This window comes from Mus musculus, chromosome 17 (assembly GCF_000001635.26).
Source record: "Mus musculus strain C57BL/6J chromosome 17, GRCm38.p6 C57BL/6J".
Taxonomy (NCBI): Eukaryota; Metazoa; Chordata; class Mammalia; order Rodentia; family Muridae; genus Mus; species Mus musculus.
The window spans coordinates 13,216,035-13,238,620 of record NC_000083.6 but is presented as its reverse complement, the minus strand read 5'-3'; the positions used below and the strand labels follow the sequence as shown (position 1 = coordinate 13,238,620).

Sequence of the window (22,586 nt, the reverse complement as noted above, 5' to 3'; positions counted from 1 at the left end):
TGACTAGGCGTGACTTCACTCTTGCACTTGCGCATAAGGCTTGTTTACTAGTTAGGTGCAGTGGAAGCCAGCACCATCTTATAATGGCGATTGCTCGCGGCACGCACGTGATTGCTCGGGGCACGGCTCTCCACACTCTGCCTCATCATAGACCTAACGCATGGAAATAGCCACCCATGGGCTGTGAACTCAGAAACAGTGAGCCAGAAGGAAACTTTTCTTTATCACATGATTAGCTGGCATATTTTGTTACAGCAATGGAAATCTAATGTGGAGCAATGACGCTAATGCTGGAGTGTTCCTGATGGCACATGGTTCAGACACCTTTGCTCTATGTTTCTAGGAAGCATTTGGAGAAGTTTGGAGATGCAGTCTGCTGGAGAACTGGGCAGTGTTCTAATGGAGCAAATTGACGTTGTGATGGAGACTTGACAAGAATAAAAGGACTGAGGATTTTGACAGGAGGCAGACTAGAGGGCACTCCTAGTGTAATATATCTTGGAAAACAACACACACACACATGCACACGTGCATGCATGCATGCACACTTGTGCATACACACACACATGCATACACACATGCATGCACACATACACATGTGTCACACATCTGTCCCTTGAGAGCTCCTGAGGCTGAATCTAAATGCGTAAAGAGTGCAGCTTAGAGAGGGGCATTTCCTGGAGAGACTGGTGCCATAAAGAAGCCAAGAGCTTTATACCAGGACAACTGGAAAGATGTTGTGAGAGCAGTTCAGGAACCTGAGACCCCTCCATCAGAGTGACAGGTGAACATAAGAACAGCTTCAGTGTCTGTGAGATGAGGGTGTCCTGGCACAGGTAATCTGTCAGGTATGATAGGGTTTGGGGTTGGCATTGTTAGGTGATGTCCCTGTGGCAGAACACATCTGGTCTGTGTCAGTAGAGCTTGTCCTCTCATAGAGAACATCTCTTCTTCTTTCTCTCAACACACATCTTCCTTCTGACCCCGATTTGACTTGTTCAGTGAAGGACACTTGCCTGTGATAAAACATAGGAGACCTAAAGATGAAAATGTCACGACAGTGAGAGTGAACACCTTCTATGATACAATTATTGTCAGGATTGACCTGTGGCTCCTACAACCCTGGGATCCAACTCATGCCACATCTGCAGGAATTCACAGAGTTACCGTGCTTGCCTCTGTGGAAGTGGGTCAAGCTGATGGTATCTAATATTCTCTCTGGTCCTTCTGATCATGCTGCTGGGTCCAGAAGGACCCAAAGTCCACACCCAGCTTCTAGACTTCCCCACTTCGGGTACCTGAAAGCTTGGTCCCTTCAAAGGCACTTTTAATGATCTGGTGGTTTGGGGTGTGAAGTTGTTCTACCTGGGACTTTGGAACACCACAGGAACAATTTTCCTATGTAAAAAAGAGGCAGGATAATCTCCGAGGTCATCTTTTACAAACATCTATTTTATTCTCAGAGCAGGAGTCTGATTATGACCCTGGATAGGCAGAGGGGCTTCTGTCTCTACCAGCTTTGGACAGGCTTTCAGCCCCTGCTCGGAATGGTGATCCCGGAGACCATCTGGGAATTCATCATTTGCTTTCTTCCCCCTGGCTGGACTCTGGGCACTGAGTGAAGCACGCTGAACCTGGAACATGATGCCTTTCCACAAGGTTCCTTTTTGCAGGTCCATGTCTATACATGGGTGCTTTCCAATACTATAACTGTCGAATCATAGCATCCGGCATCCTCTGGTGATCTTCTAAAATGCAACAGCACACATGAGAGGGACTCTGAGAACCTCAGCTACACAGGGCATCTCTCCATCTGGGGTTACCCTGTTTCACACTGCTCCCCCAAGTTGCCTCCTCCTGTCTGAACCTCTTCCCCCCATCTCCTAGCTCCCACCACATACCACCCTCTCCTCCCTCAGCATCTCCTCCTCTTTCTTCTCCTACTTCCTCCCCCTAGCATGGTCCTCCTCCTTGTTCAACGTGCAGGATACACACAGGAGATAACTTCTGGGATGCTAGATCTGTTGGCAGGTTCGATTTAACCATCATCCCACGGTGTCTAGACCTAGCTTCCCCATGCATCACACCATATACATATACATAAGTATAATCTGCCAGTTGACACAGACATGAGTAACATAGATACATTCAAATACAGAAATGTACCTGGGCCGTGCCGGATGCTCGTTCTCCTGACACCCTTCCTGTGTCTTATTTTTTTGGGGAGACTCTACTGTGCCCCACGTGAGATGTCTCTTTTGATGGGATACAGCAACAGAGCTTCCTCATCACATTTCCTATCTTCCTAGTCCAGCCCTTGATGCCTCTGGGCCAGCCCCTGCTGCGGACAGGCTTATCCTCTGCTGAGGCACTGGTGTGGCCTTCTGTACTGTCATCACTGCTGTTTGGCTGTATTGTGCAAAACATTGAGTAAATGCAGGGAACACTCCTAGTACGGGTGTGTGTGTGGTCCATTGTGTGTGTTGTGTGGAGTGGCCTGCCGGAAACACTGGGCCAACTGAATCTTCTGTCTCTTTTCTTACTAGTACTCCTTCCACAGACAGACATTTGCCTATTGGCAGATAATCTGAGACTCGTGGGTTCAGTCTCTCTCCTCCGAAGTCCAAGATGGAAAGTAGAAGTATCAACAAGGGAAGGGAATGGGGTCACCGATGGATTCATGGGCTGAGCCCGGATTGGCCTGTCACATTCCTTAAGAATCTGTTTTTTCAGTAGACAATAAGATGCCATGGTTTCGTTGAATTTTCTCTGACGTAAAGAATCTTCAATGTCTTGAGCTTGGAACCCGATATATCCCATTGCTTTTACAATCGCAGGGTTTGGCTTGAGGGGCATCTGTTCTTCACAAGGATCTGGGAACACCCCTGAGCCTTCTGTGACCCAGGGATGCACCATAACTTCAGCAACAGTGGGCCTAAGTTTGGGGTTGGCCGTCATTAAAAGACTAATCAGATCTCGGAGCTCTACAGACAGTCTAGAGGGAACAAAATACTTCCCTGCCAAAATTTGCCTTACCAGCTTTTGTATGCTGGCAGCATCAAACGGGACCTTTCCAGTTACCATAAAATATAACACAACTCCAAGAGTCCATACATCGATCTTGGGCCCATCATAGGGTCTGCTAAGGAGCACCTCAGGAGCACTAAATGGGTAAGTCCCACAGAATAAGTTTAGTTTTTGCCCTGGCTTCACTTGGGTTCCGAGTCCAAAATCAATGATCTTCACTTTTCCATCTTTTTCTACCATAATATTGTCAGGTTTCAGGTCCCTGTGAACTATACCCTGGTTGTGGCAGTAGTTCATAGCACTTAAGAGCTGCTTGAATAATGCTCGTGCTTCATCCTCCTGCAGGTAGCCAGCGTTTCTGATGTGTTGGTAAAGTGATTTACCCTCACACAACTCCATAATGAGGTATACTTTCTTCTTGGTCTCAATGACTTGAAGGAGAGAGATGATATTCGGATGATCGGCCATCATCAGTAACTCTACCTCAGACATGACAGGATTGCACCAACACTCACTCTTTCGAATCATTTTGACAGCCACATGGGAGCCTGTGAGGCGATGCCGGGCCAGCATCACCTTGGAGCAGCCTCCATGTCCGATAGTCTCTAGCATCACGTATTGAGCATGAAAATTTTCCATGTCAGAGATAGCGGGCTTGGATATGAGCTTTCCTGACTTCTGTTGACTCCCAGAGCCCACTTGAGGTAACAAAGTATAAATGCTACCTAAGGGGGTGGGGGAAGAAATAAAGGGAAGAAAGAAAGCTAAGATAAAAATTAAAATAGTGAAAAATAAGAAAAACAGAAAACTAAAACCCAACAAAAAATAACAACAGCAAAAACCCAGAAAAGCAAAACCACACATAAAGTTAAAATTTAAATTAAAATACCTAGCTGCAAGTAACTAGGAGAGAGGGGCACATCTCAGCAGCACTAAAAAGAAATATTTCTATGTGTGTAAGAATAAAAATGTATAAGGAGCCACATGTGGTGGCACACGCCTTTAATCCCAGCACACAGGAGGCAGAGGCAGGTGGATTTCTGAGTTCGGGGCCAGCCTGGTCTACAGAGTGAGTTCCAGGACAGCCAGGGCTACACAGAGAAACCCTGTCTCAAAAAACAACAACAAAAAAAATGTACAAGGAAATGTATAAATGATCACTATAACAAACTCATCAAAACTTCTAGAATACACATAGAACCTAAAAAAAAAAAAAATCACGGAGAAAAGAACCCAATAGATAATTGGGAATAATTGGAATAGGGATCTGAAGAGGGTTTTCTCAAAAGACTTAAAAACGGCTGAGAAATGTATATATATATATGGCCCTCAGGGAGATGAAAACTAATATTAGTTTGAGATTTTATCTTACTACAATCAGATGGCTAAGGCACCAATGCTGGTAAGGGTGGATGTGGGGGATGGAAACACTCATGTAAGTTGTCCATGGGAGGATATAAGCTGGTGTGGCCACTGTATTTATTAGTACAACTCTCATATCTCAGGGAAATTACATTTATTAGTAACTCTCATATCTCAGAGAAATTTCCTTGTGCAATGATACAGAAACTCACAACTGGTCAAAGACTAGAAAGTAAATGTTAACAAAGTGTTCAAAAACCGGGGTGTCTACATTGTACCCTCTTCTCCTTTTCTTTCTCCCTCCTTCCTTTTCTCCCTCCAGGGCTCAGGGACTATCACAGAAAAAGGGAATAGAGAGATTGTAAGAATCAGCCATTGGGAAGGGCCAGAGCAAAATATTATCTTCTTGACAGGACAAGACCAGTACACTCATGAATTCACAACAGCTCTGGCTTCCAGCATGAAATCTGCCCCAAATCAAGAATTGCACCCTGACTAACCCATCCCAGAAACATTGACAGTTGATGACATCCAGAAAAGAGTCATTCCTCCTGAAGGATGTAGCCCTGGTAGATCAACCACTCCAGTGGATGCCCCCACACTCATGAACATATGACAGCAGGTTATTAAAATAGGACATGAATTTTGTGGGTTGTTGGAGTGACTGTGGGGCTGCATCTGGCATGAGTCAGGGAAGGGCAGGGGTTGACTAGGATCCAGATATATTTAATGGATATCTGAAGTTCTCAAAAAAATATTATGACATTTAAAAACCATAAAAAAGCTGGGCAGTGGTGGCCCAACCTTTGATCCCAGCACTTGGGAGGCAGAGGCAGGCAGATTTCTGAGTTTGAGGCCAGCCTGTCCTTCAGAGTCAGTTCCAGAACAGCCAGGGCTACACAGAGAAACCCTGTCTCAAAATATAAAACAAAAGAAAACAAAACAAAAGAAAATAAAATATTAAAGCCCCAAACAAATCCAAAACAGAAACAACCAAACTACAATGAATAAGAAAATCTATAAGAACAAAAGTCAGAAAGCTAAAACTGGCACAAAATTCCACCAAATGTTAAACATAATAAAAAAAAAGAGAATTTCAAACAAAACCCTCAATTAACACTGAAAGCCAAAAACCAGCCAAGCAAAGAAACTAGAAAATAAAATCCAAAGCACATAATGGTAAGACTCAAATAACCCCCAGGGTGGTGGCACACAACTTTAGTCCCAGGACTGAGGAAGCAGAGGGAGGTAGATCTCTCAGTTTAAGGCCAGCCTGGTCTACAGAGCAAGTTCGAGGACACCCAGGGCTACACATTAAAAAAAACCCTGTCTCAGGAAAAAAAGATAAACAAAAAACCAAAACAAAACAAAACCCTCCAATATCCACAGACTGGGTGATAGTTTAGCAAAACACAAGAACCAACTTTCAGTCTTTAGAAATCCTGTGTAAAAACAGTCAACTGAGTAATTTTAATTTCAGATTTTGAAGTGGATCAAAGACCTCAACATAAAATCAGACACACAAGGTCTAATAGGACAGAAAGTGTGGCATAGCCTTGAACTCATCAGCCCAGGAGACAACTTCCTGAACAGAACACCAATGGATCAGGCACTAAGATCAACAATAAGTGGGACCTCATGAAACTGCAAGCTTCTGTAAGCAAAGGACATTGTCATTAGGACAAAACAGCCTATAGAGTGGTAAAGAGTCTTCACTGTCCTACAGCTGATAGAGGACTGATATCCAAAATATATAGAGAACTCAAGAGGAAGGAACGTAAAAAAAAAAAAAAACCCAAAGAAACAAAGAAAAATTCCAAACAAACCCAATCAAAAAAATTGGGTGAAGAACTAAATAAGAGAATCCACAACTGAGGAATCTTGAATGGCTGAGAAGCACTTAAGAAAATGTTCAATGTATTTAGTCATCAGAGAAATACAAATCAAAATGATTCTGAAATTCCATCTTACACCCATCAGAATGGCTAGGATCTAAAACCCAAGTGATATCACATGCTGGTGAGGATGTGAAGCAAGGGTAACTCTTCTCCATTGCTGGTGGGAGCACAAATTGTACAACTACTCTGGAAATCAATTTGGCACTTTCTTAGAAAATCAGGAATAGTTGTACCTCAAAGACCCAGCAATACCACTCCCAGACATATACCCAAAACAAGAAACTTCCTCAAGTATGTTCAGCCTTATTCATGATAGCCAGAAACTTGAAACAACCCAGATGTCCCTCAACTGAAGAATGGATAAAGAAAATGTGGTTCAATTACACAATGGAATACTATTCAGCCATGAAAAACACAGCTATCATGCAATTGGCAGGCCAATGGATGAAACTTGAAAATATCCTGAGTGAGGTAACCGAGACCCAGAAAGACAACCATGGTATGTGCTCACTTATAAGTGGATGTTAGCTACAAAGTACAGAATAGCCATGCTATAATCAACACACCCAAAGAAGCTAAATAACAAGGATGACCCAAGAGAGCATGCTTGAATCCCATTCAAAAGGGGAAATGAAATAGAGTTGGATGGAAGGAGGGAACTGAGGGGGAGAGGTGTGTGTGAGGGAACAGGGATAGGGATAGGTGTTCGGAGAGCAGGGGGAGGGGCAGAAGAAGGGTGGATGTGGGGGATGTATATCTGGGATGAGTTGGACCCTTGGCAGGGATGGGATTGGGGGAGACTCTAGGGAGCCTATGAGAGTAATGCTAGCTGAGAACTTCTAGCAGCTGGAGTTGGAGAGACTGAAGCGGCCATCTCCTGTAGCCAGGCAGCATATCCAGTAGGGGAAGGGAGGCACTAACCAACCCACAAAACCTTCAACCGAAAATTTGTCCAACCTATAAGTTGCTCAGGGATAAAGATGGAGCAGAGATTGAGGGAACGGCCAAGAATAACGGGCCCAACTTGAGACCCACTCGATGGGAGAGAACACTGTTAATGATGCTCTGACTGGCAGACAGGGCCTAACTGTCTTCTGAGAGGCTTCATCTAGCAGCTGATGGACACAGATGCAGACATCCAGAGTCAAACACTAGGTGGATCTTGGGGAGTCTTGTGGAAGAGTGAGGATAGAACTGAGCAAGCCAGAGGGGTCAAGGACACCACAAGAAGACCTACAGAGTCAACTAACTTGGGCACATGGAAGCTCACAGAGACTGAACCACCAACCAAAGAACATGCAGGGCTGGGCCTAGGCCCCCTATGTATTTGTAGTAGATGTACAGCATAGTCTTCATTTGGGTCCCATAGCAACTGGAGCAGAGTCTGTCTCTGACTCTGTTACCTGCCTTTGAATATCTTTCCCTTAGCTGGGCTGTCTTTTCTGGACTCAGTGTGATAGGATAGGCTCAGTCCTGCGAGTACTAGATGTCCCAGGGCATGGTGGCACCTAAGGAGTCAGCCTCCCTTTCTCTGAGAAGGAGAGGGAATTATAGGAGGAGGGGCATGTGAGGTGGAAATAGATGAACAGGATGGAGGGGGCTATGATAGTAATGTAAAGTGAATAAATAAGAATAAAAAAGTCTTAAAAAAATAAAGTAGATGGCTTACCTTAGAAACAACGGCCAAGCTGACTGATGGCCTAAACACAACAGTTGTTCTCACACCTACCACACGTGCACCTACACACTCTCTTGTGCACACACACAGTCTTAAAACTCACGCACAAACACACGTGCACTTACAGTCACCCACGGTTAAACACACACAGACACACACACAAACCCAAAGGTACTCACACGCAAATAAACTTAAAACACAACTCACACCCTCAAGCTCCTCCCAAACACACACTGATCTACACACACACACACACACACACACACACACACAAGCTCATACACAAACCAATCAAACACAAAATCCTCACACAGCTCACTAGATACAATGAAATTGCAAAGGGCACCACCAACTCCACCAACTCCACCAAACTCCACCAACTCCACCAACTCCACCAACTCCACCAAACTCCACCAACTCAACCAACTTCTCTCAACACACTCAAAGAAATCTAGGTGTGGCCACAGCTTAAACCTGCTGGCTGGGCCGCATCATAGTCACTCCTCATGTGGTCATATATGGACCTGTCCTGGCAGGGCTGAGAGGGACTCAAGGCTCTGGCTTAAGTGGGCTATGGAGACTGACATTAGGCTTTTAGAAATCAAAACCTCTAGGCCGTGCTGATGTCCTTAGGTCTCTGGTTTGATGTTTGCTGTGCCTCCTGCTTTAAAGTCCTCATGTCTTCACTCTGTGTGTCACCTTTGCATTCCAACTGATGGGTCCAGGATGATGCTACCACTTAATATTAAAAAAAATAATAATAATAATAAAGGTCCTACTCATTAAGTCCTAGGTGGCTGCTGCCTTTCTGACAGTACTGTAGCCATTTCATTTTATACCTGTAGCCAGCCATCTTCAATTATTACAGAGGACCTTTCTCATGCCCAGCTAACCATTAACTGCATATCCCATTAAGCTTTATGCTTTGGTGTTCTTGCAAACTCCCCCGACCCTTGCCCTCCTTTAGGGCCAATCATAATAACTAAGGTCAGTTAGAATTGCTTTGTACAGTTAGCAAAAATAAGGTTGGACTTGAACCAGCCACCCAACTGCCTTTCAAGACTGCCTGCACCTGTGTGTGAGCTTTTATGGTTGCCATGAGCTCCTGTGGTTTTTGCCTTTTATAAGCAACCCTTGGGAAACAGGGTTGCAGTCTAAACTTCTGAGTCTGATCTGCATCCCTGATCAATCAGTCCCAGGGTATATGTTCAATAAACTATCCCTGCTTGACTGAGATGGCTGAGTGGTTTGAGGGGTGATTTCTGTACCCCAACTCTGCTCATGAAATATAACAATGCAGCTTATTACCACCTGTGAGGATGACAGAAAGAGGTGTTTCTCATAATTTCCAAGGTTTTGGATTCTCATCAAAAACATAAGAGGGGCCTTAGGGGATAGACAAGTGGTTAGAACACCTGCCCTGCAAAGAGGGAGGGCCTGAGATTGAATGCATGTGGACACTGGGCACACACTTGCAATATCACAGCTCCTAGGAAGCAGGGAAAGCATTAGAGATAGGAAAATGTCTGGGAACTTGTGGGCCAGATACCTTGGCATATGTACTCTCAAACCACACACCTAGTTTCAAACAAAGTAGAAGGTAAAATCTGAGAAAAAAATGTCCTCTAACCTCCACACACATGGTGGGACATATCCATGACCATGTACATACAAGCTTTTCCCTTTTATCTCTCCCCTCCCTCCTTCCTTCCCTTTCTCTACCCAACTCTCTCTCTCCTTTCTCTCACCTCCCCCACCACATACCCCCGACTCCCGCCCCATCATCAAACACAGAGGTTGGCATGATGTATACAAAACCAAGTCCATGCTGCATGTAGGGCTCACTTTACATTCTAAGGTCCAAAGGTGGAGCAGGCACATGCAAGGACCAGAAGCTCTGTGGACACCATGAACAGATTAGCTGTGCTGCTGACACACTTGAAACAGACTCTGAACCACAGTCAGCTCACAGAACCCATGCTGCTGTGTTATTCCTGAGCACCCAGTGTACTCGGAATCTAACTATTGAGCGATGATTTGCTCAAACTCTGAAAGGGCCTCTGCTTTTCAGAGTACAATGTGTAGCTCTTTCCTTTTGAAGACTCTCTTCTGGAGTTTTGAGTCAACTGTTGAGGAACCTCATATCTGCAGACATTACGACTGGGAGGAAAGATCCTCATATGTGGACTTCATTGCCAGGCCTGAGAGCAGAAAAGAAAACCTGCCACCACTAGTCACTGTGGCTCAGCTTCTGACATTGCAGTTGAGATCAGGTGCCCACGAGCCCTCCCTAGCCTGAGTCAGTGATCTCAACTTCAAGTCCCTGCTTCCTGGTTTGTAGTATCAATCACAGAACAGTTTCAGGCCAGGGGAGCTGTGAACATCATGTAGACCTTGCTTTCCACATTTGAGGGGGACTGTTTATGACAGGACTAGGCTAGGGCTGGAATCCAAACTCCCTTCTCCCTTGAGGCCAAGGGACACTGATATTTAGCTAACTCCAGGCTCTCTGATCTTACATAGGCAGAGACCCTGGGATGCAACGCATGCCACATCTGCAGGAATTCACAGGTTGACTGGGCTTGCCTCTGTGTAAGTGGGTCAAGCTGATGGTATCTAATGTTCTCTCTGGTCCTTCTGATCATGCTGCTGGGTCCAGAAGTACCCAAAGTCCACACCCAGCTTCTACATTCCCCCACTTCAGGTACCTGAAAGCTTGGTCCCTTCAAAGGCACTTTTAATGATCTGGTGGTTTGGGGTGTGAAGTTATTCTACCTGGGGCTTTTGAACACCACAGGAACATTTTTCCTATGTAAAGAAGAGGCAGGAAAACCTCCGAGGTCATCTTTCACAAACATCTATTTTATTCTCAGAGCAGGAGTCTGATTATGACCCTGGGTAGGCAGAGGGGCTTTTGTCTCTACCAGCTTTGGACAGGCTTTCAGCCCCTGCTCGGAATGGTGATCCCGGAGACCATCTGGGATTTCATCATTTGCTTTCTTCCCTCTGGCTGGACCCAGAACATGATGCCTTTCCACAAGGTTCCCTTTTGCAGGTCCATGTCTATACATGGGTCCTTTCCAATACTATAACTGTTGAATCATAGCATCCGGCATCCTCTAGTGATCTTCTAAAATGCAAAAGCACATGTGAGAGGGACTCTGAGAACCTCAGCTGCACAGGGCATCTCTCCAGCTGGGGTTACCCTGTTTCACACTGCTCCCCCAAATTGCCTCCTCCTGTCTGAACCTCTTCCCCCCATCTACTATTTCCCACCAAATACCACCCTCTCCTCCCTCAGCATCTCCTCCTCTTCCTTCTCCTACTTCCTCTCCCTAGCATGGTCAGTTCTCCTTCTTGTTCATCATGCAGGATACGCACAGGAGATACCTTCTGGGATGCTAGATATGTTGGCAGGTTCAATTTAACCATTATCCCAAGGTGTCTAGACCTAGCTTCACCATGCATTGCACCATATACATATACATATTCATAAGTATAATCTGCCAGTTGACACAGACATGAGTAACATAGATACATTCAAATACAAAAATGTACCTGTGCCGAGCCGAATGCTCGTTCTCCTGACACCCTTCCTGTGTCTTATTTTTTGGGGGAGACTCTCCTCTGCCCCAGGTGAGATGTCTCATTTGATGGGATACAGCAACAGAGCTTCCTCATCGCATTTCCTATCTTGCTAGTCCAGCCCTTGATGCCTCTGGGCCAGCCTCTGCTGCGGACAGGCTTATCCTCTGCTGAGGCACTGGTGTGGCCTTCTGTACTCTCGTCGCTGCTGTTTGGATGGATTATGCAAAAATTTGAGTTAATGCAGGGAACACTCCTAGTACAGGTGTGTGTTTGGTCCATTGTGGGTGTTATGTTAATCGGCCTGCTGAGAACACCGGGCCAACTGAAACTTCTGTCTCTTTTCTTACTAGTACTCCTTCCACAGACAGACATTTGCCTATTAGCAGATAATCTGAGACTCGTGGGTTCAGTCTCTCTCCTCCGAAGTCCGAGATGGAAAGTAGGAGTATCAACAAGGGAGGGGAATGGGGTCACCGATGGATTCATGGGCTGAGCCCGGATTGGCCTGTCACATTCCTTAAGAATCTGTTTTTTCAGTAGACAATAAGATGCCATGGTTTCGTTGAATTTTCTCTGACGTAAAGAATCTTCAATGTCTTGAGCTTGGAACCCAATATGTCCCATTGCTTTTACAATCGCAGGGTCTGGCTTGAGGGGTATCTGTTCTTCACAAGGATCTGGGAACACCCCTGAGCCTTTTGTGACCCAGGGATGCATCATAACTTCAGCAACAGTGGGCCTAAGTTCAGGGTTGTCTGTCATTAAAAGAGTAATCAGGTGATGAAGCTTTACTGACAGTCTACAGGGAACAGAATACTTTCCTGCAACAATTTGCTTCCGCAGCTTTTCTATGCTGGCAGCATCAAATGGGATCTTTCCAGTTACCATAAAGTATAGCACAACTCCAAGAGTCCATACATCGATCTTGGGCCCATCATAGGGTCTGCTAAGGAGCACCTCAGGAGCACTAAATGGGTAAGTCCCACAGAATAAGTTTAGTTTTTGCCCTGGCTTCACTTGGATGCCAAGTCCAAAATCAATGATCTTTACTCTCCCATCTTTTTCTACCATAATATTGTCAGGTTTCAGGTCCCTGTGAACTATACCCTGGTTGTGGCAGTAGTTTATAGCACTTAAGAGCTGCTTGAATAATGCTCGTGCTTCATCCTCCTGCAGGTAGCCAGCGTTTCTGATGTGTTGGTAAAGTGATTTACCCTCACACAACTCCATAATGAGGTATACTTTCTTCTTGGTCTCAATGACTTGAAGGAGAGAGATGATATTCGGATGATCGGCCATCATCAGTAACTCTGCCTCAGACATGAGAGGTTTGCACCAATACTCCCTCTTTGGAATCATTTTGACAGCCACGTGGGTGCCTGTGAGGCGGTGTCGGGCCAGCTTCACCTTTGTGCTGCCTCCATGGCCAATAGTCCCTAGCATCTCATATTGAGCATGAAAGTTCTCCATTTCAGAGAAAGGGGGCTTGGATCTGAGCTTTTCTGACTTCTGTTGACTCCCAGACCCCATTTGAGGTAACAAAGTATAAATGCTACCTAAGGGTTTAGGGCGGGGGAATAAATAAAGGGAAGAAAGAAAGGTAAGATAAAAATTAAAATAGTGAAAATTAAGCAAAACAGAAAACTAAAACCCAACAAAAAATAATTTCAGCACAAACCCAGAAAAGCAAAACCACACAGTAAGCCAAGAAAATCCAAATTACAAAACCTAGCTGTAAGTCCCTAGGAGAGAGGGACACAGCTCAGCAACTCTAAGAAGAAATATTACTAAGTGAGGAGCTGTACGTGGTGGCGAACGCCTTTAATCCCCCCACTAGGGAGGCAGAGGCAGGTGGATTTCTGAATTAGGGTCCAGACTGGTCTACAGAGTGAGTTCCAGGACAGCCAGGGCTATACAGAGAAATCCTGTCTCGAAAAACAAACAAACAAACAAACAAACGAACAAAAGTCTACAAGGGAATGTGTAAATGATTACTATAAAACTCATCAAAAATTCTAGAATATACAAAGAACTAAAAAAAAAAAAAAAGGAGAAAAGAACCCAGTGGTTAATTGAAAATAATTGGGATAGTGATCTGAAGAGGGTTTTCTCAGAAGAAGTGGAAACGGCTGAGAAATGTCTATATATATATATGGCCGTCAGGGACATGAAAACTAATACTAGCTTAAGATTTTATCTTATTACAATCAGATGGCTAAGGCACCAATGCTGGTGCAGGTGGATGTGGGGGATGGAAGCACTCATGTAAGTTGTACAAGTTAGAATATAAGCTGGTGTGGCCACTGTACTTATTAGTACAACTCTCATATCTCAGAGAAATTACATTTATTAGTAACTCTCATATCTCAGAGAAATTTCCTTGTGCGATGATACAGAAACTCACAACTGGTCAAAGACTAAAGACTACAGAGTAAATGTTAACAAAGAGTTCAAAAACCAGGCTGTCTACATTGTACCCTCTTCTACTTTCCTTCCTCCCTCGTCCCTCCTTCTTTTCCCTTCAGGGCTCAGGGACTATCAAAGAAAAAGGGAATAGAGAGATTGTAAGAATCAGCCATTGGAAAGGGCCAGAGCAAAATATTATCTTCTTGACAGGGCAAGACCAGTACACTCATGAATTCACAACAGCTCTGGCCTCCAGCATGAAATCTGCACCAAATCAAGCATTGCACCCTGACTAACCCATCCCGGAGACATTGACAGTTGATGACATCCTGAAAAGAGAGTCATTCCTCCTGAAGGATGTGGCTCCTCAAAGATCAACCACACTCCAGTGGATGCCCCCGCACTCATGAACATATGACAGCAGGTTATTAAAATAGGACATGAATTTTGTGGGTTGTGGGAGTGACTGTGGGGCTGCATCTGGCATGAGTCAGGGAAGGGCAGGGGGTGACTAGGATCCAGATATATTTTATGAATATCTGAAGTTCTCAAAAAATATTATAACTCTTAAAAACCATAAAAAAGCTGGGCAGTGGTGGCCCAACCTTTGATCCACAACTTGGGAGGCAGAGGCAGGCAGATTTCTGAGCTTGAGGCCAGCCTGTCCTTCAGAGTCAGTTCCAGAACAGCCAGGGCTACACAGAGAAACCCTGTCTCAAAAAAAAAAAAAAAACAACAACAGAAAACAAAACAAAAGAAAACAAAATATTAAAGCCCCAAACAAAGCCAAAACAGAAACAACCAAACTACAATGAATAAGAAAATCTAAAAGAATGAAAGTCAGAAAGCCAAAACTGGCACAAAATTCCACCAAATGTTAAACATAATAAAAACAAAAGAGAATTTCAAACAAAAACCTCACTTAACACTAAAAACCAAAAACCAGCTAAGCAAAGAAACCAGAAAATAAAATCCAAAGCATATAAGGTTAAGACTAAAATACCCCCAGGGTGGTGGCACACACCTTTAGTCCCAGCACTGAGGAAGCAGAGGTAGGTGGATATCTAAGTTTAAGGCCAGCCTGGTCTACAGAGCAAGTTGGAGGATATCCAGGGCTATACATTTAAAAAAAAAAAAAAAAAACCCTGTCTCAGGAAAAAAAGATAAACAAAAAACCAAAACAAAACAAAACCCTCCAATATCCACAGACTGGGTATCTACTTCAGCAAAACACAAGGACCAACTTTCAGTCTTTTGAAACCCTGTGTAAAAACAGTCAACCGAGTAATTTTAATTTCAGATTTTGAAGTATATCAAAGACCTCAACATAAAAGCAGACACACAAGGTCTAATAGGACAGAAAGTGGGTGATAGCCTTGAACTCATCAGCCCAGGAGACAACTTCCTGAAAAGAACACCAATGGATCAGGCACTAAGATCAACAATAAGTGGGACCTCATGAAACTGCAAGCTTCTGTAAGCAAAGGACATTGTCAATAGGACAAAACAGCTTATAGATTGGGAACGAGTCCTCACTGTCCTACAGCTGATAGAGGGCTGATATGCAAAATATATAAAGAACTCAAGAGGAAGCTAACATTAAAAAACCCCAAAACACAAAACAAACAAACAAACAACGTCAAAAACCCAAGCAACCCAATCAAACAAATTGGGCATAGAACTAAACAAGAGAATCCACAACTGAGGAATCTTGAACGGCTGAGAAGCACTTAAAGAAATGTTCAATATACTTAGTCATCAGAGAAATACAAAACAAATGATTCTGAAATTCCATCTTACACCCATCAGAATGGCTAAGATCTAAAACCCAAGTGATGTCACAGCTGGTGAGGATGTGAAGCAAGGGTAACTCTTCTCCATTGCTGGTGGGAGCACAAACTTGTACAACTACTCTGGAAATCAATTTGGCACTTTCCTAGAAAATCAGGAATAGTTCTTCCTGAAAGACCCAGCTATACCACTCCCAGACATATACCCAAAACAAGAAACTTCCTCAAGCATTTTCATAGCAGCCTAATTCATGACAGCCAGAAACTTGAAACAACCCAGATGTCCCTCAACTGAAGAATGGATAAAGAAAATGTGGTTCATTTACACAATGGAATACTATTCAGCTATGAAAAACAAAGGCATCATGAAATTTGCAGGCCAATGGATGGAACTTGAAAATATCATCCTGAGTGAGGTAACCCAGACCCAGAAAGACAAACATGGTATGTGCTCACTTATAAGTGGATGTTAGCTATAAAGTACAGAATATCCATGCTATAATCAATAGACCCAAAGAAGCTAAATAAAAAGGATGACCCAAGAGAGCATGCTTGAATCCCATTCAAAAGGGGAAATGAAATAGAGTTGGATGGAAGGAGGGAACTGAGGGGGAGAGGTGTGGAGGAGGGGAACAGGGGTAGTGATAGGTGTGGGGAGAGCAGGGGTAGGGGCAGAAGAGGGGTGGATGTGGGAGATGCATCTGTGGGATGAGTTGGAATCTTGGTGGGGATGGGGTGGGGGGAGACTCTAGGGAGCCTATGACAGTAATGCTAGCTGAGACTTCTAGCAGCTGGGGTTGGAGAGACTGAAGTGGCCATCTCCTGTAGCCAGGCAGCATATCCAGTAGGGGGAGGGAGGCACTAACCAACCCACAAAACCTTAAACCCAAAATTTGTCCCACCTATAAGTTATTCAGGGATAAAGATGGAGCAGAGATTGAGGGAACCGCGAACCAATAAAGGGCCCAACTTGAGAACCACCCAATGGGAGAGAACACTGTTAAGGATGCTCTGACTTACAGACAGGACCTAACTGTCTTCTGAGAGGCTTCATCTAGCAGCTGATGGAAACAGTGCAGAGATCCAGAGTCAAACATTAGGAAGAGCGTGGGGAGTCTTGTGGAAGAGTGGGGATAGAACAGAGCAAGCCAGAGGGGTCAAGGACACCATAAGAAGACCTACAGAGTCAACTAACTTGGGCACATGGAAGCTCACAGAGACTGAACCACCAATCAAAGAACATGCAGGGCTGGGCCTAGGCCCCCTATGTATTTGTAGTAGATGTACAGCTTACTCTTCATTTGGGTCCCCTAGCAACTGGAGCAGAGTCTGTCTCTGACTCTGTTACCTGCCTTTGAATATCTTTCCCTTAGCTGGGCTGTCTTTTCTGGACTCAGTAGAAGAGGATAGGCTCAGTCCTGCTAGGATTAGATGTCCCAGGGCATGTTGGCACCTAAGGAGTCAGCCTCCCTTTCTCTGAGAAGGGGAGGGAATTATAGGAGGAGGGGCATGTGAGGTGGAAATAGGAGAACAGGATGGAGGGGTGCTATGATAGTAATGTAAAGTGAATAAATAAGAATAAAAAAGTCTTTAAAAAAGTAAAGTAGATGGCTTACCTTAGAAACAATGGCCAAGCTGACTGACGGCCTCAACACAAGAGGTGTTCTCACACCTACCACACGTGCACCTACACACACTCTTGTGCACACACACACACTCTCATACACTTTTGAACTATCACACAGGTGCACTTACAGTCACCCACAAGTATACACACAGACACACACACAAACACAAAGGTACTCACACGCAAGTAAACTTAATTCACAACTCACACACACAAGCTCCTCCCAAACACACACTGATCTACACACACACACACACACATACACACACACACACAAGCTCACACACAAACCAATCAAACACAAAATCCACACACAGCTCACTAGATACAACAAAATCACAAAGGGCACCACCAACTCCACCAACTCCACCAAACTCCACCAACTCCACCAACGCCTCTCAACACACTCAAAGAAATCTGGGTGTGGCAACAGCTTAACCCTGCTGGCTGGGCCGCATCATAGTCAATCCTCATGTGGTCATATCAGGACCTCTCCTGGCAGGGCTGGGAGGGACTCAAGGCTCTGGCTTAGGTGGGCTATAACCTGACATTATGATTTTAGAAATCAAAACTTCTAGGATGTCCTGATGTCCTTAGATCTCTGGTTTGAATGTTTGCTGTGCCTCCTGCTTTAAAGTCCTCATGTCTACACTCTGTGTGTCACCTTTGCATTCCAACTGATGGGTCCAGGATGATGCCACCACTTAACTTAAAAAAAAAAAAAAGGTCCTACTCATTAAGACCTTGATGGCTGCTGCCTTTCTGACATTACTGTAGCCATTTCATTTTATACCTGTAGCCAGGCATCTTACATTATTACAGAGGACCTTTCTCATGCCCAGCTAACCATTAACTGCATATCCCATTAAACTTTATGCTTTGGTGTTCTTGCAAACTCCCCTGAGCCTTGCCCTCCTTTAGGGCCAATCATAATAACTAAGGTCAGTTAGAATTGCTTTGCACCGTTAGCAAAAATAAGGTTGGACTCGAACCAGCCACCCAACTGCCTGGCAAGACTTCCTGTACCTGTGTGTGAGCTTTTATGGTTGCCGTGAGCTTCTGTGGTTTTTGCCTTTTATAAGCAACCCTTGGGAAACAGGGTTGCAGTCTAAACTTCTGAGTCTGATCTGCATCCCTGATCAATCAGTCCCAGGGTATATGTTCAATAAACTATCCCTGCTTGACTGAGATGGCTGAGTGGCTTGTGGGGTGATTCCTGGATCCCAACTCTGCTCATGAAATATAATAGGGCAGCTTATTACCACCTGTGAGGATGACAGAAAGAGGCATTTCTCATAATTTCCAAGGTTTTGGATTCTCATCAAAAACATGGGAGGGCCTTAGGGGATAGACAAGTGGTTAGAACACCTGCCCTGCAAAGAGGGAGGGCCTGAGATTGAATGCATGTGGACACTGAGCACACTGAGCACACACTTGCAATATCAGAGCTCCTAGGAAGCAGGAAAAACATTAGAGACTGGAAAATGTCTGGAAGCTTTTGGGCCAGGTAGCCTGGCATATGTAGTCTCAAACCACACACCTAGTTTCAAAGAGTGAAAGGAGGTAAAATCTGACAAAAATGGTCTCTAATCTCCACACATGGTGGGACATATCCATGATCATGTACATATAAGCTTGTTCCATTCTCTCTTTTCCCTCCCTCCCTCCCTCCCTTTCTCTACCCACCTCTCTAACCCGCTCCCCCGACCACCACACACACACAAACACACACCACACACACACACACACACACACACACACACACACACACACACACACCTGGCCCCGTCATCACACACAGAGTTTTCCATCATGTATAGAAAACCAAGTCCATGCTGTGTGCAGGGCTCACTTTACACTCTAAGGTCCAAAGGTGGAGCAGGCACATGTGAGGACCAGAAGCTCTGTGGACACCGTGAACAGATTAGCTGTGCTGCTGACACACTTGAAACAGACTCTGAACCACAGTCAGCTCACCGAACCCATGCTGCTGTGTTATTCCTGAGCACCCAGTGTACCCGGAATCTAACTATTGAGCGATGATTTGCTCAAACCCTGAAAGGGCCTCTGCTTTTCAGAGAGCAATGTGTAGCTCTTTCCTTTTGAAGACTTTTCTGGAGTTTTGAGTCCACTGTTAAGGAACCTCATATCTGCAGACATTACGACTGGGAGGAAAGATTCTCATATGTGGACTTCATTGCCAGGCCTGAGAGCAGAAAAGAAAACCTGCCACCACTGGTCATTGTGGCTCAGCTTCTGACATTGCAGTTGAGATCAGGTGCCCTGGAGCCCTCCCTAGTGTTAGTCAGTGATGTCATGTTCAAATCCCTGCTTCCTGGTTTGTAGTATCTATCACAGGATAGTTTCAGGCCAGGGGAGCTGTGAACACATCTAGATCTTGCTGTCTTCATTTGAGGGGGACTGTTGATACCCAGAGGAAGCAAGCACACTGGGCTGTTAGTGACCAAGAAGTCACCCTTCACCCTCACCAAGTTGCTCAGGGACATGCAGCGCTGAGCTAACCCCACACCCAAACCCAGATTATCTGATCCTTCTAGCCCTACAGTTTGGCTCTGAAGCACCTCCCTGCCTCACTGCAGACAGTTGTATCACTGAAAGAGAAGGTGAGTAGCCTTTTGCCAACTCCTCCTTTGAAAGATGTCCTTTGAAATGCAGAGTGACACTGCAGAGACTGGAACAGAAAGAGATCATCACCCTTCCCAGTGCTGGGACACAGTCCAGTCTCAGTCTCCAGTTTCTTTTCAGTTGTTTCTGAGCCAAGACTCAGTGACTGTGGAGGTGTTGAGAAAGTGTTCTGCTGTTGGTGGTGGGTTTCAGAGACAGAGGGAAGTTGCTGGAGGCCATTTGAGTTTATTGACCTTGCTAATTAGGACACAGGAGGGGACATAAAACTACCCATGTGCTGAATGTGTCACTGGTGGCTTCTCGAGGTTAAAGAATACCTCCCCCTCCCCTTCTCCCCCACTTTCTCTGCAGTGTTTGCACTAAGGGTCCCTTAATCTAAGATTTTCCCCTGGCTACCTTGTCAGTGTGCACCCTTCATCATTATACTCCTAGATCAAAGTCCTTTCCTGTGGTGAATGTGTCTTAAAATCACGGCGAACCATGGAGAATCCAGTGTGCCCTTTAGGTACCCTCGTTCTGGGTGTCCCTGCTTGGTATCCCCACAAGCAGTTGGAGGATCTTGTGCTGAGTGGCTATTAAGTAAGTTCCTCTAACCCCCACCCCCGCCACCTACCCAAGGGCTAAGAAGAGAAACCCTGATAGATAATATGGACTTTACAGATGAGATCTACCAAGGAACTTAAAGGTGGTGTACAGAGAGTTCTGGTGTTGCAGATCCATTCCTGAGCCTGGTGTGTATTAGACTAGAGCTCCCCTGTTGCTTCACACCCCAGCCCCAGAGCTTTTGAACAGCAGTCTATACTCCCCATGAAGTCTCCTGTGTCCTGTGTTGTAGCTGGTAACAAGAATGCACAGGTGCTAGCTGTGATTGGACAGAGACTCAGCTCCTGTCTAACTCCTTCAACAGCAGCCTGAAGAGTTCCATAATCTTTTTAGTCCTTTACACAAGCCAGACGGGGATCTGTGACTTCTGGACAGAAAAGAATTTCAGGTGTCGCCAGACTGAAGCAGAATTATTACAGATATTAGAAAGGTGAACAAGAGAATAAAGACACGGATGCAGATCTCTGAGAAAGACTAACCAATGTGAGAAATATACACCCACCCATGGGCTTGTCCGTGGAACACTGTGCCTAAGTGTCTTCAGTTGACCATATGGACCACTTTGGTGGCTCTCAAACTGTATAAGACATGTCCCCTTTCTCTCATTTGACAGGTGTCCTTAGAGGTTAGCTCTGGAGGTGACTTGGATGGAATTATAATCCGACAAGGTGAAACCAGGAGCTCCTAGAGTTTCGAGAAGGGTTTAGTGCACACATGCCCTTTCCATATAAATGGAATTTACAGTGATAGTCTTAAAAAGTACATGTTTGCAGCTGGGAAGGGAGCAAGGTCTTAAGCAGGTGTTAATTGGGATGTAATATTGGTGACAGGTTTAGCCAGATTCCCGGGTGAGCGGTTCCTTTCTCTTCTTGTGTCGTCCAATTCCTCCCTCTGCCCGGCCTTACACAAACATAAAACCACTGCCCTTCCAGCTTCTCAAGGCTATGTACGATGCTGTGGGTGCTGGTGCCTCTGAAAAAGCAAGGGGAATGCAGCTCACTGAGAAGAAGTCATGCTGGCCACAGCCACCACCATGCCAAATCCCCAGGTAGCCTGTTCTATGGACTCCTCCCCGTCAGAGGCTGATCCTAACTAAGAGAGGAGACCTTGGGGAGTGAGGGTCAAGATGGGAATGTGCCTGGGTCCTGTGCAAGTGCTGGCAGTGCCTAGTTTTCTATTGCTAGGCCTTTTAGCACACAGGTAAAAGAGCCTGCGGGTCCTGCCAAGACCTTGTGGAGTGACCCTGCAGGTAGAGCTGCTACCAGGCCACAGACTCGAGAGCAGACCCTGAGGCTGGAGGGTGAAGGTTTTGAAGCAGAGGCTCCTTCATCTTGTTTGCAGATGACATTTTTTGTCCTGGGAGGAGCCCTGTGGGCTAAGGAGATGGGCTTCATTCCAAGTGCTGGTGTCTCTGCATTTCATGTACCTACCACCCACACCCAGCTTCTTAAAATTCTCTCTTTCTATCTTTCTTTCTTTTCTTTTTTATGAGATTCTGGAGTAGAACTCAGTTTTGCTTGTAAGGCAAACATTTTACTAAGCGAGTCACTTCTGTATCTCCTGTAGGTGCTCTTATCATTCCTTGAGTTCTGTATTCCCAACCCGGGCTCCTCAGGGAGAGGGGACTAACTTGTCAGAACAGGGAGGAGGTGAGGATAAAAAATCAGAGCAGGCAGGGGGAAGTTAGAGGGGCATATTCAGGGTCCCCAAATCATCTGGACCCTTCTCTTTCCTCCTGCCTCTTCTGGAAGCCTGTGCATGTCTCTTTAGAGCACTAAAATGACTCCTCAGTGGGGAGTAAAGTCTGACACACACATCCCCACTCCACACATCTGCAAACACAGCTCTCCTCCGCAGGCCGAAGGGAGAGGTGCTGGGCACAGCCTCCACCCAGGGAGCCGTGCTGGGCAGGGTACAATTATGAAACACTACTACTCAGGTTCATTGTGGACCTGTAGCAG

The 22,586-nt window shown here is 45.2% G+C and overlaps 2 protein-coding genes and 1 long non-coding RNA gene across 3 annotated transcripts in view; all 3 read right to left on the bottom strand.

Moving 5' to 3' along the window:
* The window catches only part of Gm36684, a 160,729-nt gene that overhangs the window by 92,602 nt on the left and 45,541 nt on the right, over window positions 1–22,586 (bottom strand). The window lies entirely within an intron of this gene.
* Window positions 1,432–8,358, bottom strand: Smok2b (sperm motility kinase 2B). The gene is made up of 3 exons (NM_001167913.2): window positions 7,957–8,358; window positions 2,167–3,752; window positions 1,432–1,748 (listed from the first exon to the last, which is right to left on the bottom strand). The coding sequence occupies exon 2, from the start codon at window positions 3,664–3,666 to the stop codon at window positions 2,212–2,214; it is 1,455 nt and encodes a 484-aa protein (NP_001161385.1). The 5' UTR covers window positions 3,667–3,752; window positions 7,957–8,358; the 3' UTR covers window positions 1,432–1,748; window positions 2,167–2,211.
* Smok2a (sperm motility kinase 2A) lies at window positions 10,963–17,433 on the bottom strand. Its single transcript, NM_013741.1, has 3 exons — window positions 17,366–17,433; window positions 11,524–13,109; window positions 10,963–11,095 (listed from the first exon to the last, which is right to left on the bottom strand). The coding sequence occupies exon 2, from the start codon at window positions 13,081–13,083 to the stop codon at window positions 11,569–11,571; it is 1,515 nt and encodes a 504-aa protein (NP_038769.1). The 5' UTR covers window positions 13,084–13,109; window positions 17,366–17,433; the 3' UTR covers window positions 10,963–11,095; window positions 11,524–11,568.